The 15,100-nt window shown below is 42.6% G+C and overlaps 1 protein-coding gene across 4 annotated transcripts in view; it reads left to right on the forward strand.

Annotated features, from left to right (window-relative positions):
- CNOT10 (CCR4-NOT transcription complex subunit 10) overlaps positions 1 to 15,100 on the forward strand; it is a 30,025-nt gene that overhangs the window by 9,674 nt on the left and 5,251 nt on the right. For 2 of the 4 annotated variants that reach the window (XM_077302764.1, XM_077302768.1), the window contains exons 9-15: positions 1,257 to 1,406; positions 4,189 to 4,391; positions 5,864 to 5,985; positions 6,709 to 6,885; positions 7,755 to 7,835; positions 14,018 to 14,131; positions 14,877 to 15,007. In XM_077302764.1, the coding sequence (XP_077158879.1) occupies positions 1,257 to 1,406; positions 4,189 to 4,391; positions 5,864 to 5,985; positions 6,709 to 6,885; positions 7,755 to 7,835; positions 14,018 to 14,131; positions 14,877 to 15,007 (978 nt within the window). The remainder of the gene's footprint in view (positions 1 to 1,256; positions 1,407 to 4,188; positions 4,392 to 5,863; positions 5,986 to 6,708; positions 6,886 to 7,754; positions 7,836 to 14,017; positions 14,132 to 14,876; positions 15,008 to 15,100) is intronic. The other 2 variants (XM_077302765.1, XM_077302767.1) reach the window with 2 other exon arrangements.

Raw genomic sequence — 15,100 nt, forward strand, 5'->3', positions numbered from 1 at the left:
ATGTAATACAGATTCAATACTTCAGACCAACATGGCTACCCACTAGATTCCATACAGTTTGCCCACAGGGATTGATTCTGTCCAAATAAGGAATATTATATCTCCCAGTTAGTAATGCTGAAGATAGAACACATAACCTTGCCAACATAAAAGTTCTCAGTGAATTTAATTGTGTTAGGGATTGGCTCCAATTACTTATTGAGAAGGGATGGTGTCTTGTTTCACTGAATTTTCATATTTTCTGTGTTTCTGTCCTGGGAAGGTTTAGTTAAAATACCAAGTCCTGTTTTTTAGTTTGACTGGCAGCTGCTGTTCTGCCTCTATAGTTAATGATCTTCTTACATACACAATTTATATTGGTAATGCACTCCCTACAACTGAAGCTAGTTAATCTTTTTCACAGCATGTAACAGGATTAACTTGCATTTAGTTTATACAATGCTGGGCAGACGGTGTCATGTAATAATTTTTTTTCTTACAAAAACCATCTGTCATCACATTGCAAATGCATGATGCACCTAGGAAGACTTTAGATTAATGTGTTTAAAGGAGGCAAAATACTGTGCTTTTTAAAAGCACGATGCAGGATATAATCTGCAAACATTTATCACTAATTTAGTTAAAGAACTTAAGGAAGACACTTTGTGAGTGAAATAGTGTTCATCCTTCATAGGGTGATGCTCAGCTTAGAGCTTCTTAGCAATTTGTAATGGTTCCCCAGTTGGAGCTGTTTTATGATTGATCCCAACTCCCATAGCAGTTAGTTCATGATGGTACCTGCTTTTTCTCAAAGCTCCAAATTTTGCCCACAAGTTCTTGACTTAGTGTTTTGAAAGAGAAATCTGAAAGAAGGAGGATTATTCCACACTAAAGCTTGGTAACTAAAGATTAGATGACTCTGGTAGATGACAATATGCACTCTAGATACCGTTGGATTCCTTTCTTTGTTGCTCCAGATTCTCTCTCTCTCTCTCTCTCTCTCCATATCTGTATTCATGATTTTTCAGAAGTCTTTTGATATATCTGATAAAGCAAAAGGAAGAAATAGCAAACACGGAAATAACTCCTGAGACTAACAATCAAGTACTAATTAGTCATATTAAAATGAGTGATGAAAGTTAGCTATCTAATTTCAGAGTTATGGATGACAAGTTTGTGATAATGCTTACCTATTGCACACTCTGGAAATGGCTAGTCAAATACCTATCAGTGATAAACCCTATCCCAAAACCTTTTTTCCTTTTAACTCTTTTTAGGTGAATGTTTACGGTGCATGTTCTGGAATAATCTTGGTTGCATCCATTTTGCCATGGGGAAACACAACTTAGGAATTTTCTACTTTAAAAAGGCCTTACAGGAAAACGATAATGCCTGTATGCAGCTTGGAACAGGAGGTACAGACCCAGGTATAGTCGGGCAATGAAAAAAACTTGCCATCTGGGCCAGTGACTGGATTTATGGGCTGCAAGAATGAATGAATGAAAAGTGAGAAATTGCTTCCACCTCCCTGTCAAAGCCAGGCCCCCTGATTAATTGTGATGTACTTCTAACATGCAGTGGATTCTCAGTTGCATCTCCCACCCCCCTCCCAGTCTAACTGAAGAGTAGTTTGTCTGAAATGTTTGTATGCCGAGTAGAGTCTCAATATTTGAAAGGAATTGATTATGCATTGCTTTCATTTCATTCAGATAGGAAGGTTGGATTTTCCATACATACCCTCCCTCAAGTGTTTTAAACACATAAATAAACCAGGAAAGTGATTCCTGAACTTGCAGGAAATGTGTGCACAAAAAGGCACACAGGTAGGAGTGAGGAGAAAAGGGGCGAATCGCCCTTCCTTCCCCATCTGTTATTGGAGCTGCAATTCTAGGAGAAGAAAGAAAGAGGAGTATGACCTCTGACAGAACTTGGAACAGTTCAGTTCTGCAGGGCCTGCAAAAAGGAGCTCTTCCACCAGGCATTTGGTTGAGGTTGATCCGAACCATTGCTTCCCACTGCCCCCCCCCCCAAGCCTCCCTACAACAATCATTACAGATCTGCCCAAACCACTGGGCCTCAGTATGAGTTAATAAACGTTTCTAGTATTCTGCTGTTCTACATGTTTATTACTATCATTATCTTGTTGTTGTTACATAACTATAAACTGAGTTAATTGTATTGTTCCCGTTTCATGTAGACTGCCCTGAGCCTTCGGGGAGGGTGTCGTAGTAGTAGTAGTAGTAGTAGTAGTAATAATTTGTGTGCTTGTTGTATAAGTGACAGATATATGCTCCATATACATGTTGATGCCAAAGTCCAGTCACTGCACAGAAGTATCTTACTTGGACAGACAGTCAACCCTTAATAGCAATCTTAAACTGTAATTTGAAATAGAAACAAATATATAGTGCATATGATATTATGGTTTTAATGTATACCCCATACAAAGAGCAAATCATGTTAATGTGTGTGAATTAATGTAAATAAATTAATCCCTGCTTCCATCCGTCTCAAAGATAAATTAGAATCTGCAAGTTAGTACATTTTTCTACAGCCAGCTCATCTTAATAAGAAATTATTCATAAAAGTGGTTTAAAGAGTGATTAAAATGTAAGATTTACTACCAGAGATTATAGAAATAGCCACATTAATGAACAGCTTTAAAGGGAGATTAGATACACTGATCCTTCACAAATCTATCAGTTACTACTAACCATGGCGACTGGTGAACCTCCTCATTCAGAGACACTAAACTGCTGAATCCTAGAACCAGGAGGCCACTTAAGGGGAGGACCTTGGCCTCTATGCCCTGTTGTTGGCCCTCCAGAAGAATTGGATGGCCACTGTGTGAGATAAGATGCTGGACTAGATGGACCATTGGTCTAATTGAACAGGGCTCTTATGTTCACCAGTATTCCATATCTAAAAAGAGGAACCATGGACTTTTTCTAAGATTCTATCCTGACAGAATTTTTCTTCTCCTAGATGTGGCTGCTGCAATTTCCCATTATTTCTCCATTTCACATGTGAATAGAAACATCTCCCCTGGAGAATACTTGAAAAAGCCACATCTGCCTCAAACCTGTGCACCATTAAAAGGAGGAGAGTTGCTTGAACACTCTTTGCTCACATTTATTTTAAATAAATATAGAAATGAGTTTGTTTGTTTTTAAGTAGCGTTTTAGTATATTATAAAAGTAGAGCGTCTTGTGGCACAGAGTGGTAAGGCAGCAGAAATGTTGTCTCCCATGAGGCTGGGAGTTCGATCCCAGCAGCCGGCTCAAGGTTGACTCAGCCTTCGATCCTTCCGAGGTCGGTAAAATGAGTGCCCAGCTTGCTGGGGGGTAAACGGTAATGACTGGGGAAGGCACTGGCAAACCACCCCGTATTGAGTCTGCCAAGAAAACACTAGAGGGCGTCACCCCAAGGGTCAGACATGACCCGGTGCTTGCACAGGGGATACCTTTACCTTTACCTTTTAGTATATTACATCTGACATTCTCCCCATTTAAATGCTTATGTAAGGCAAAGGTGTGTCTACCTCAAAATCAGTGAAGACTGATGCAGGATCAATTCCTCCTTCCTGACAAGAAGGGTAAGGAGGTGTCACCCTCCTTACCCCCTCCCATGGGAGATTCTGTCAGCAGCAGCAGACACATGCACTACAGTAGAGCAGAGAAATACTTTGAAATTGCATCCAGAGGCTTCAGCAGTTCCCCAGGAGCTTGGGGCTTTGTCCAAATTACCTTTTCCAGCAGTCCTAATTACTACATTCATATTTGATTAAGAGTTGCTGAATGCATTAAGAGTTGCTATTATGATGGAAGAGGGAAGGGAAATTGTCAGTTAACAAAAGCCTACCTAAAATATGTGACCATCCATACTAATTCTTGTCCTGGAAATGAATGAACCATATCTTCTTGGGATGGCTGTATTGCCAAACAGTGTAAAGCAGGGATAGTCAACCTGTGGTCCTCCAGATGTCCATGGAATACAATTCCCATGAGCCCCCGCCAATTGTAGTCTATGGACATCTGGAGGACCACAGGTTGACTACCCTTGGTGTAAAGCACTTAATGTTGACAGTTGTTAAAAGTGTGTCTGATCTCCAAAGTGGTTTGGCTTTGGATACTAGTTAATTTAATCTGTCCATTTAATCTGCCCTTGTTCATCTTTCTATTGAAGTTGATATCTGATCCTCTTTCACAGGCAAAAAATTTTCTGGGCGGCCCATGTGCACCTTACTGACCAACAAACGCTATGAGCTGCTGTACAACTGTGGCATTCAGCTGTTACACATTGGGAGGCCGCTAGCTGCTTTCGAATGCCTGATCGAAGCCGTGCAAGTTTATCACTCGAATCCTCGCCTCTGGCTGAGAATAGCAGAATGCTGCATAGCTGCCAATAAAGGAGTAAGGCACGAGGGAGTAATGAGTGCAGTGCTAGGGGAAAGGAAGGGGTTGCACAGGTTGGGTCCTACAATCCTACGTCCATTTGCTGCTCATGTAGACAGCCGGCTATGTTGTTTCTTACTGCGGAAAAATGTTTTAAAATCCACTGAGTGATTATTAAAAGGGTAAAGTGGAATGAAAAGTGTGAATGGCTGGTAAACATTAGGCGATTTACGTATCCTTTAACACTCCCCATCCCCAGCATGGCCTATGAAGCAACCTGTGACTTGAGGTTTCTACTGCTTTTCATACAGGCTCTGTATGTAATGATTGGAACATCCCTGTGTTAATGCCTGATGGGAGTTGAGGCTGTAGCCAAAAGTGGGCAGATAAACAATTCAGGAGTAACATTTGTACTACTCAGGCAAAGAGTCTGTGTTTGTAGTCTAGTGTGACCAACTGAATAGTTGCTTAATGTGTAGAATTTTTATTTTGGCTTAGTGTACCCAGGTCAATTAAGGTAACACAGAGCAGCAGGGTTAGTAACAAAATGGGCACCATCTGGTTTTCCTGTAAGAGCCTGATAGGATGGCAGATTCATAGGGTATAGATCGGATATTAAGCATTTCTTTCTTTCTTGCAAATAGGGTTCTTTGAGATCTGAGGAGTGTATTTAATGTTTCAGGCTAATACTAAACATTTGGTTTACCTCTTGGCCCTGAAACTCATTGGGAATGTTTGGGCCAATTGTGCTGTGTCCGCGAAAGCAAGCACCTGGGGTTGAAGAGAGAGAGAGACAAGAGTTGGTTCTTATACAAGAACTGTTTTTCTCTACCTGAAGGACTCTCATAGCGGCTTACAGTCGCCTTCCCTTTCCTCTCCCCACAACAGACACCCTGTGAGGTGGGTGAGGCTGAAAGAGCCCTGATATTCCTGTTCGGTCAGAACAGCTTTATCAGTGCTGTGGCGAGCCCAGGATCACCCAGCAGGTTGCATGTGGGAGAGGAGCAGGGAATCAAATCCAGCTTGCCAGATTAGAAGTCCGCACTCCTAACCATTATACCAAGCTGGCTCTCAGGATTAACTAGGGGAGAAAGGAAAAGTGTATGAAGTGTGTATAATGTGCCCATCTCCATTTGTAGGTATCCCTGTGAGTGCAGAAATGGCAAAGAAGTGTGGTTTCAGGTTGCTTAAGGGCATGGTCTGTTCCATCTTTGACCATGTTGTGAATTGCATAGGAGATCACTGTCAGCAATGAATTGTCTGCACGCAGTGAACGCCTGCGTTTGAACCCAGAATTTTTGTGTCTGAGAAAATGACTTACTCTTCGGCTGTTGAATATTAACATATTGGAAGGATCTATTGCATCCAAAGTAAGGTCTCTCCCCCAAAGAGTTCTACAGTATATAATGGAAGGAATATATGTGAACAGGCATTGAAAATCCCAGTCTTTATGCAGTAAGCATGACTCTTGATATATTTTTTTCTTCTAGAGTTCGGAACAAGAGACAAAAGGCCTCCCAAGCAAAAAGGGCATTGTACAGTCTATTGTTGGCCAAGGATATCACCGTAAAATAGTCTTAGCATCCCAGTCGGTACAGAACATTGTTTATAAGTAAGTACTACTTGGTAGAATTTTTGTTGCTGTTCTTCAGAAGGGGGAAGGGATTATGGCTGGATAGAAAAAGCCCTTATCTACCGTATTAAAGCAAGTTATTTTTATACCCTGCTGACCAACCGTTGATTTAGCACTGATCATGTTAATACACATGCTTTGATATATAATGGTTTTTCCAAATGGAGGAGGCAATAAGAAAAGAAATCTAATATGCCTGGCAAGAGGGCCTTTTTTATATGTTTACGGTATTTCAAATTTTGTCCGCTTGAGAATTCTTTTTTGCTTTGGAGTTGGAAGGGAACTTGAATTTAGGATCCCACTGAATCATCACTTAAGTAATGTGTTGGGGGAGGGGATTGCCCCTCAAAAATTGTCCCAATTTTTTGTAAAGAATTGGGCTCTCAAGATCTAATGATACTATTTTGCTTGCAGAACTTAAGGGTCCTCATTTTGATAGCTCTGTTAATGTGCCATGCCTTTGCGCAACTTGGCACATATGTTTGATTGATGCTGCCATTGCTTGGCAGTCTGACAGGACTCAGTATGCATCAGCATCTTCTGAGGTTTCTCTATTAATTTGCCTTTGTACATTTCTTGTGCAAGTACAACTTCAAATAGTAAGATATTTCTAATAAATAAGCTGCTGTTTTTTGCTTCCAGTTCTAAAAACTTTCTATACTCTTAGTACAGTACACAGTAAGCTTTTTTTCTCTTTTAAAGTGACGGTCAATCTTCAGCTATACCAGTAGCCAGCATGGAGTTTGCAGCAATTTGTTTGAGAAATGCCTTGCTGCTGCTTCCTGAAGATCAACAGGAGCCGAAGCAGGAAAATGGATCTAAAGTTGGTAACCAGTTGGGAGGGAACAATGAGAACAATGAGAACAGTGAAACATGCAGGTAAGAGCAACAAGGAGGCCTTTGCTTTACCAGCCTCTTTTGCCCATGGTGACTTTGGTCATAGCAATGCTCATATAGCTTAAGAATGGAGAAAGTTGAGATAGTAGAAAGAAACTGTTAGTAAGCAGAAGAGCTATTGAAGGAAGATGCTGAATTTTACCCTTGAGAGATGTACTCATCATTATGTTATGTGTCTGAACACAGTCCTGCTGTATGACAGACAGAGATTCTTTGTTCTGTTGTGGTTGTTAAATTTTCCCTGTTGGTAGCAACTTAGTTTAAAATTTTGCTTTTGACACCCACCCATACATTACATGGAATGAAGATACTGCTAAATCTATGTAGGTTGGGAGACAAAATGAGCAACCCAAAGCCCAAAATGACAAAGGAGTTCATGAAATGCTCCCTGGGGGGTGGTAGTTTCTTGACCAAATTGGAGTCCACAAAACTGATTTGGCTGTTCCTCTGATTTTCATGACATTCTAGAATTAAGAACTTGCCCTATTCGAAACAATTCCTGTTTGTCCATTTCAGAATAAAAGTGGTTCTAGTTTTGTTTTTTTGTAATGGCAAATCGGATAAAAGACATTGCTAAGAAATGTAGCCTACCAAATGACTCTTTCTATAACCTACTGAAGAAGCTGTTTTTATTTAACTATGCAACAGCAGGCGACTTTAGTACTGCTTTTTATGGTATCCCCCACTTTTGTATAGTCCTAAATATTTATCTGTTTCCTTTTCCATTCTCCTTTTCAGCATGCTAAACACATGGCTGTTCCTTGTTTTAGTAGAAGTTAATATCTCATTGCTGATACCCCTCCTGCCCAACTTGGGACATCACTGTTCCTGCTGTCTTGTTTTCATTTCAGCAGTAAGAACCATGAAGGAGACAAATTTGTCCCTGCGCCACCATCCTCTCCACTCAGGAAACAGGAGCTGGAAAATTTAAGGTAGGCTCCAAATCCAGAATTAAAACGTGGTGTTCTTTTTGCCTTGGTTTATAATTATTTCTGCACATGTGAAGCTTTCCTATAACATAATAGGATTCTTTCATCCCTAAGGGGTGACAGGCATAATGTATTTTTCTGACACAAGTCCATATTTATGTGTGGAAATGGCTGCATCAGTATGTGCTTCTGTTTGATTTGAGGTGGAGAAATAGGCATCCTAATTTACCCCCTCCGTAATAGGACATGTTTGCCCTTGGATGCTAATATAGACCTGGGTGTATCACAATGCAATCTGTGTGCGGGAGGCTGCTTTTGTAGTCCTCTGTTTAAGGAACAGGCTGTGTGTTCCTCTTTGACTGGAATTTTAGTCATTGCACATGACTGTAATTCCATAAATGGAAGGTTTTGGTTTAAAGTGGATGTGAAATTCAAAGGCTGTGAGAACTAGCTTGCATTTATGGCGTTGTGTCCCTTGCTGTAAAAGGGATATAATCTTTCTCAGTCATCTGTTGTTCTCTATTGATGAAACCTGACAGCTTGTCAAGAAAATCTTGTCATTACAACCAGAATTATTGTACTCTTTAGAGTAGGAATCAGCATGATGGAAGAAAAACATTAGTTTAGCTCCTGTAAGTCTCACTCCAAGTGGTTAAAACCTATTTTTACTATCCGTTATTATTATTTTTTTGAATCCTTGATTATCGAAAATTGAAGCAATATAGAAAATAGTTCTTAATTCTTCAGTGTTCATTTGTTAAAAACTAGAGAGAAATGAAGTTTCAAGTTATGCATGGCATTACTTCGCATTGCACACCAGCGTTACGTTAAGGCCTTGGAACTAGATTATCCACCCTTGTATGCCAGTGGACAGTATCTGGGCAAAGCAGGTTTGTGTTTAGTTGCAGCTTGTTGGTGGCTGTAAATGGAATGCTGGTCCAAAAATGTATTGTTGGTTTAGTGGGCAGTAAGGCTTTCTGGCAGAATAGCTAGAGCACCAGTGCTTCAAAATCCTGGAAGGAGGTTAATGTTGCAATCTTCATTCTCTTCCCCACTGATCAACTCGATCAGTGGACTCCATCCTATACTTTCCGGAGACTGAACATTTCCATAGAAGTTGATGGTCCTCAAGCATTATCTATAGGTAGAAAGAAAAGCGGGGTTTAATTGCCAGAAAAGGCTGATTGGAATGATGATGCATAAGGATGGGTGATAATAATTGAGACTGGATTAATGCAGTAATCAAGATCTGTAATTTGCAATAAATAAGCATACAAATACAAGAGTTAACAAACAGACATGAGAAGTTTGAGGTCAACTCTGGGTACCAGCAGGAACAGGTAGGCTAGGTATGTGCAGATATACACTCCTTTAGTTATATTAGAACTGATTTCCTTAAATGTTGCATATAGATGGTGGGGGGTGATACATGTAACATTAAAGGAAATAAGTTTTAATATACTCTCTTAAACCTAGTGGGTTGAATCCTGTGGAAAATTTCTGCCAATGAAGGTAGATTTTAGTTGATTCTCTCCTTGTTCTTTTATTGGGGGTGGAGGGGACTTCCCTCGGAGCAATATTTTAGGAATCATCTCCAGCTAGGGCGGTGGAGAGGCAAGAAGTAACGTTTGCTGATGAAAATCCTTTGGACAGAAGAGATTCCTCATAGGTTCCATACCAGTAAAATAGCAAGGGGGCATATTTTTGTCGCCATTGGTGTTGCTTCTAATTGTGGATGGAAAGTATTTCTGAGGAAAATCTCAGTTTATTTTCAAAGCCTTGTGAAAATCTTGCTTTTAAATTTCATATTACTATATCTAGAGCTTCATTGTAGTCTGTGGTGGCAGGGGGAGTTCCAGTTAGCTTGGAGTTGTGATTTGGCTTAAGTAGTATATTTATGAATAGTTGTCAGTGATTAAGTTTGGTTAGCTTTCCATGTGGTGTAAGCTTAATTGATCCTCCAGTTCAGGCTTTCTCAAACCTGGGTTTCTTGATAGCCCTGGAAGGGTTTCCAGAATGTGTGGGAGTTAATTATTATATATATATAAACATTGGTTAAACATTTATTGGGTGATATGACCATATATGGTCATGTTGACCCCACCAGTGGCCAATGATGGCCCTGGAGGGGGTGGGAAGGGGAGGGATCCCAGGTTGGGTGTGTACACTGCTAGGTTTCCCGACCATATACTGCACGATCACACCACTTCTAGTTTTTCTCAAAGCCTGAAGAATGTTGGGAAAGGCTGCTCTAGCTGAATAGCTGGGGGCCAGTAAATGATCTTTGCGCTGACAGATCTTGTGGTCCAGTCATCACACAACAGGTCAGCTGATTCCGAACGCTAGCTTAAAAAACAAAAGGCAAGTTTATTCCTATGCAAAGGCATTTTGAGGGCGCAAAGAAGCTCATGGTAACTAAAGATCTTTGTAATCATTAAAGTCAGTCTGTGAGGATGTGGGTAGGGGGACAAAGTTTGTCCTCTCCTCTATGGGGTCCCTGTGTGGACTGAGGCAGTATATTGAAGATCTAGAAAAATGACAAGCTTCTTTCATGTGATCACTGCTCAGAGTGCCTAACTATGTAGCCAATACAACCCAGGTTGGACAACTTGGCCAGCACTTGATTGCAGCAAGAGCATGAAAGTAGGGTTGGGCACTTTGGCCGCCGAAGCAGCTGTTTGTGCCCGAAGCAGCCAATGCCACGGCAGGTCTGCACCTGTGTGCGCCAATTGGCAAGCCCGCTCCGCCCCTCCCCACCCCCCTGCCGCAACTCTGGCTGCTTTGGGCATGAACAGCTGCTTCCGCAGCCGAAGCGCCCAATCCAAATGGAAGTAACCTTCAAGTACTGGCTTGGGTTGTACTTTAAGACCTGCCAGGGGAGTCTGCTTTCTAATTTATTGGAAGATCCCTTCGTGTTCAACTGGTTAGCCTCAGTCCAACAGAAAATAGCAATAATGGTACAAGATTTATCTCTTCTGATTGAACATGATGAGACGTCAATATTGCTACAGGTCACTCATAGATTAGAGGATCTGGAAATTCAGTTGTTGAGGACTGAGGCGGTAAGTTCATGTTTGGGGAATATCAACAGACTAAATACATCCCAATCTTTTTGTGATAGACAATCCACTTTCGCTGAGAGCTTTTTGCTAGCCAGAATGAACGGCCAGAACCAACCAGACATTTTTGATTGCTGGGCTGGGCAGATCTGACAATTGCCACCGTTATTGTGGACAGGGGGAAAAAAAGCTACTTTGGTGTTCAGATTACTGATTTTTTTCATTGTCCATGTGTTTTCTGAAATGGAAATATCTAACCACTTGATAAAGCAGTAGTCAGCATGGTTGTCTTCCTGATAACATACCCAAGGCCTGTATTGTCCAGTGAAGATTCTGCATCTACTAAGAACCAACATTTAAGTGAACACACTGTACACTTTCCAGACTTGCCTTTTCAGTTTCTTCTACTTATTGGTATAGTGAGTGGTACTCTGGCTCTGCAAACGTAAAACCCTTGGAAAATAATTTTGCTTACAAGTGCAGCAGCTCATAAGCAAACTAGCATGAGCCTGATGGTTTTTGTATCAGTCCCAAGTTGACGAGCCTCAGTGCATTTTGATAAGCAGCATTTTCCTTGTGTAGGCAAGAAAGCAGCAGTCTGAATTCCTTCACATGAAATAATGCCCTGTTTCTCTCTGCAGTGGCAGCCATTGACGGGGGTGGGGGTGGGTGGAAATCATATATTTTGGGGGCTTGGGGGACAGCCGGGCATTCCTTGCCAAGCTTTTGATTATGCTGAGATTTGATGTGACATCTGGGCATGGCACAGAGGAAATGGGGAGGGAGCTGTGGAGAGGGTTTCTTATCCTGCTCGTGTATAATTATTAAAGCGTGCGCCTCCTGGGAGGAGAGGAAGAAAGGAACCCCAGGCCCTGCCATGAATTAACATGGCTTACTGCTGAACCAAAGAGTGGGCTTGACAGTTGCCAGAAGGCTGGGGCAGTAATAGCCCACCTACTGGCTACACAGTTTAATGTTCGTCTCCTGCGGCTCCCCCAGCACCAGGTCTGTCCAAGAGGATCCCCTCAGCCTTCCTCCTCCACGCAAAAGCGGTTAAATCTGCTCTCGCAGGAAGTCAGTCGAAGCTTCATGCCCCAAAGCGGAGGCAGTCTGCCTTGTGAAGTGGGAGACTTCCCAGAGTGTGGCGTGCTGGGGGAGGCAGTGGGCGGCACCAGAATTACAAGCTGTAAAATCCTGACCTAATACTGACATCCTGATCCTGGCCTTTTGTTTGAAGCTGTGGAATGTGTGGCTCAGGTTTCAGGGCAAGATGCTTAAGACCAACTTCTGCTCTCTCCCCCCCCTGCTTTTTTTTTTTTTAAGGGCCCTTTGCTACCAGTGTCCAGAGAGCATTTTGCAGAGGTCTTGCTGCATGCACTCATAAAACAACGCTTTGCCAATGTCTAGATCCTCTGTCTTGCTCTTCAGATTCAAGCAGTAATACAGACAAAGTGCCCTTGGCTTAATGCAGTCCTCCTCAACCTTTTTTTTACCATTGAGAAACCCACAAAACATTCCTCAGGCTTTGAGAAACCCCAGAAGTGGTGCAATTGTGCAAAGTATGGTTCGGAAGCATGGCTGTGGACACGCCCACCTGGGCTCCCCCCCCCTTTCCCACAACCCTCCAGGTCCATCATTGGCCAATTTAGGAATGGGAGATGAGTCAACGTGACCATAGATGGCCCTATCACCAGATAAAAGTTTAGCAAATATAAAAATATATTAGCTGTTTTGAAGCTGGGGGAGAATGTCCCCCTGCCTCTCTTCTGCGTTTAGTAGCACCCATATCAGTAAAGATAACTAAGAAGTTAAAACCTAAAAATATATTTAAATTAATTCACTCTCACCCATTCAGGAAACACTTCCAGGGCCATCAAAAAACCCCAGGGTTTCAGGGACCCCTGGTTGTGGAAGCCTGACTTAACACACCCCTATTTCTTTCATAATACTGCATACAATATTACCCGTTTCACAGACAGTTTGAATTAAGGAGAGAACCTTCTTTCTGAGCTGCTGTGTGCAAAACTGTTTCTTGCATTCTTCTCCCTCCTGATGACCTGGCTGTGCTGACCTTTGACTCTGTAACCTTGGCAACTGGGTTGTTAAGTTGGTTAGGTAGGCTTGCCCAGGAAGGGGGCTTGAAGCTACAATTAATGCCTGAAACAACTTTCCCCGGGCTGTACTCTTTGGACGTCCTGCTGACTTGAAGAGGGAGGAGGGGCAGTTTCGCCCCTTCCCCTCCTGACTACAGCCACAGACTGTGTGTCCATTTGCTCAGCAGGGTCCTGTGATCCCTGCTAGCACCATTTCGTGGGTGTTCAGGAAGTTGATGATTGAAGGGGAAGGTGAGGAAAGAGCTGCTTTGAATTCAGCTCAAGGTGTTGATTCTCACCTTCCAAGTTTTTAAGATACCGAAAGGCTTTGAAGGTCTGCCTCACCTGAAATAAACTATCACCTTGCCAGCAGACTTCTACTGGTGCCCCCTTTCTGGCAAGTGGATCATTACTGCACACAGGCCATTTGGGTGACCGACTCCTTCCCTCTGGAGTAGCCTCCTTTCCGGCCAGTCTTTCAGGCTCGTAAAATGCCGCTCTTCCATCAGGCTTTCTCAGACTGATCCTGTTTAGATCTTTGTTGCTCTCTTTGTCGGGTCGTAATGTTTTCTGTTGCTGGATTATTTGCTGTGTGCACTAAAGCAGGGGTAGTCAACCTGTGGTCCTCCAGATGTCCATGGACTACAATTCCCATGAGCTCCTGCCAGCATTTGCTGGCAGGGGCTCATGGGAATTGTAGTTCATTGACATCTGGAGGACCACAGGTTGACTACCCCTGCACTGAAGTATATCCATTTTAGCTGTGGAGTTTGTGAGCTTCCCTGTTAGAAGAGTGAATATAAATTCTAAAAATAGGAATGATGAAAAGTTGATTTGTTCATCTTTGACAGGCATAAACGATATAGCAAAAAGAAATAATACAGTACATAGTTCCTGCCCTCTCCCTCCCTCCCTCCCCAGCCTGGTTTCATTTTCTGGCATGGGTTTTCTTTATATCCATGCATGGAAGTGCCTGTGGCTTGTGACACTTGCCGAAATCCCCACCTTTTTGCTCTTTTCTCTTCCTCTCCAGGTGTTCTATACTTGCTTGCAGCGCTTATGTGGCTCTGGCTCTAGGAGACAACCTCATGGCCTTGAATCATGCAGAGAAACTTCTCGAGCAGCCAAAACTGTCCGGGTCTCTTAAGTAAGCCTTTGATGCCCCCTTACTGTTGACCGTGTTCCCAGCACACTGCCTTTCGGCGTGTAATGCAGGCAGATGCAACGCCAGCTAAGCCATCAGTTGCGTGTGTGCGAGATTTATGTCCTAACTTTAAAAAGTTCATGAGGTGGGTTATAAAGATAAAAAGCATAGAGCAGTAAAAATGTAAAGAGCAGCATAGAAAAGGAAGCGACAGCCTAAAGTCAGCACCATGCTGACCACTGTCATTTTAATTTCCCAGTCATTCCTTATCGTAACTGCAAAGGAAGAGATCAAAACCTAGATCAAAATGAGAGCTTAAGCAGTACCAGGAGGACCCCTCTGGGAAGGAGGAAGCCGCCTCTGTTCTCCCCCTCCCCCTCTTTAACAGTAAAGCAGTACCTAGGCTTGCTGATGGGGAAATTGAAGAATGACTTCATACTTGTATTGGGCTTTGAAGGAGGCTCAGAGTGATGCGTAGCATTATATTTGGTGAAATGATCTCAGCATTGCAGCTTCTGTCTACGCCCTTGATTCTGCAGGCACAGATTGCTCTATGGTGAGGCCACGGTGAGGAATGTTAAATTAATAACCTCCCTGTTTAAGCAAGGAAACTGCTGCTTTGTGTTGCTCCCCCCCCCCCCCCGGTGCAATGTGGCAGCCCTGCAGAGAAGTGTTCTCTGCAGTAGCTTCTTTGATGTGACTTGTTGCCAAATTGACCCTTGTAACCATGGGGCTCTTGCCGTTGTAGGTTCCTTGGCCATTTGTATGCCGCAGAGGCTCTCATCTCTCTAGACCGAATCTCTGATGCTATTACTCACTTGAACCCGGAGAATGTCACAGATGTGTCCCTGGGGATCTCTTCAAATGAACAGGATCAAGGTTAATGAGTCCATGCTTGATTAGAACCGGTTGTGCCTTCTCTTGTCACTGTTCTACATTTTAATGCATTGCTATAAAGGACATAGAACCCTT

The sequence above is a fragment of the Paroedura picta genome, chromosome 11, assembly GCF_049243985.1.
Source record: "Paroedura picta isolate Pp20150507F chromosome 11, Ppicta_v3.0, whole genome shotgun sequence".
Classification (NCBI taxonomy): Eukaryota; Metazoa; Chordata; class Lepidosauria; order Squamata; family Gekkonidae; genus Paroedura; species Paroedura picta.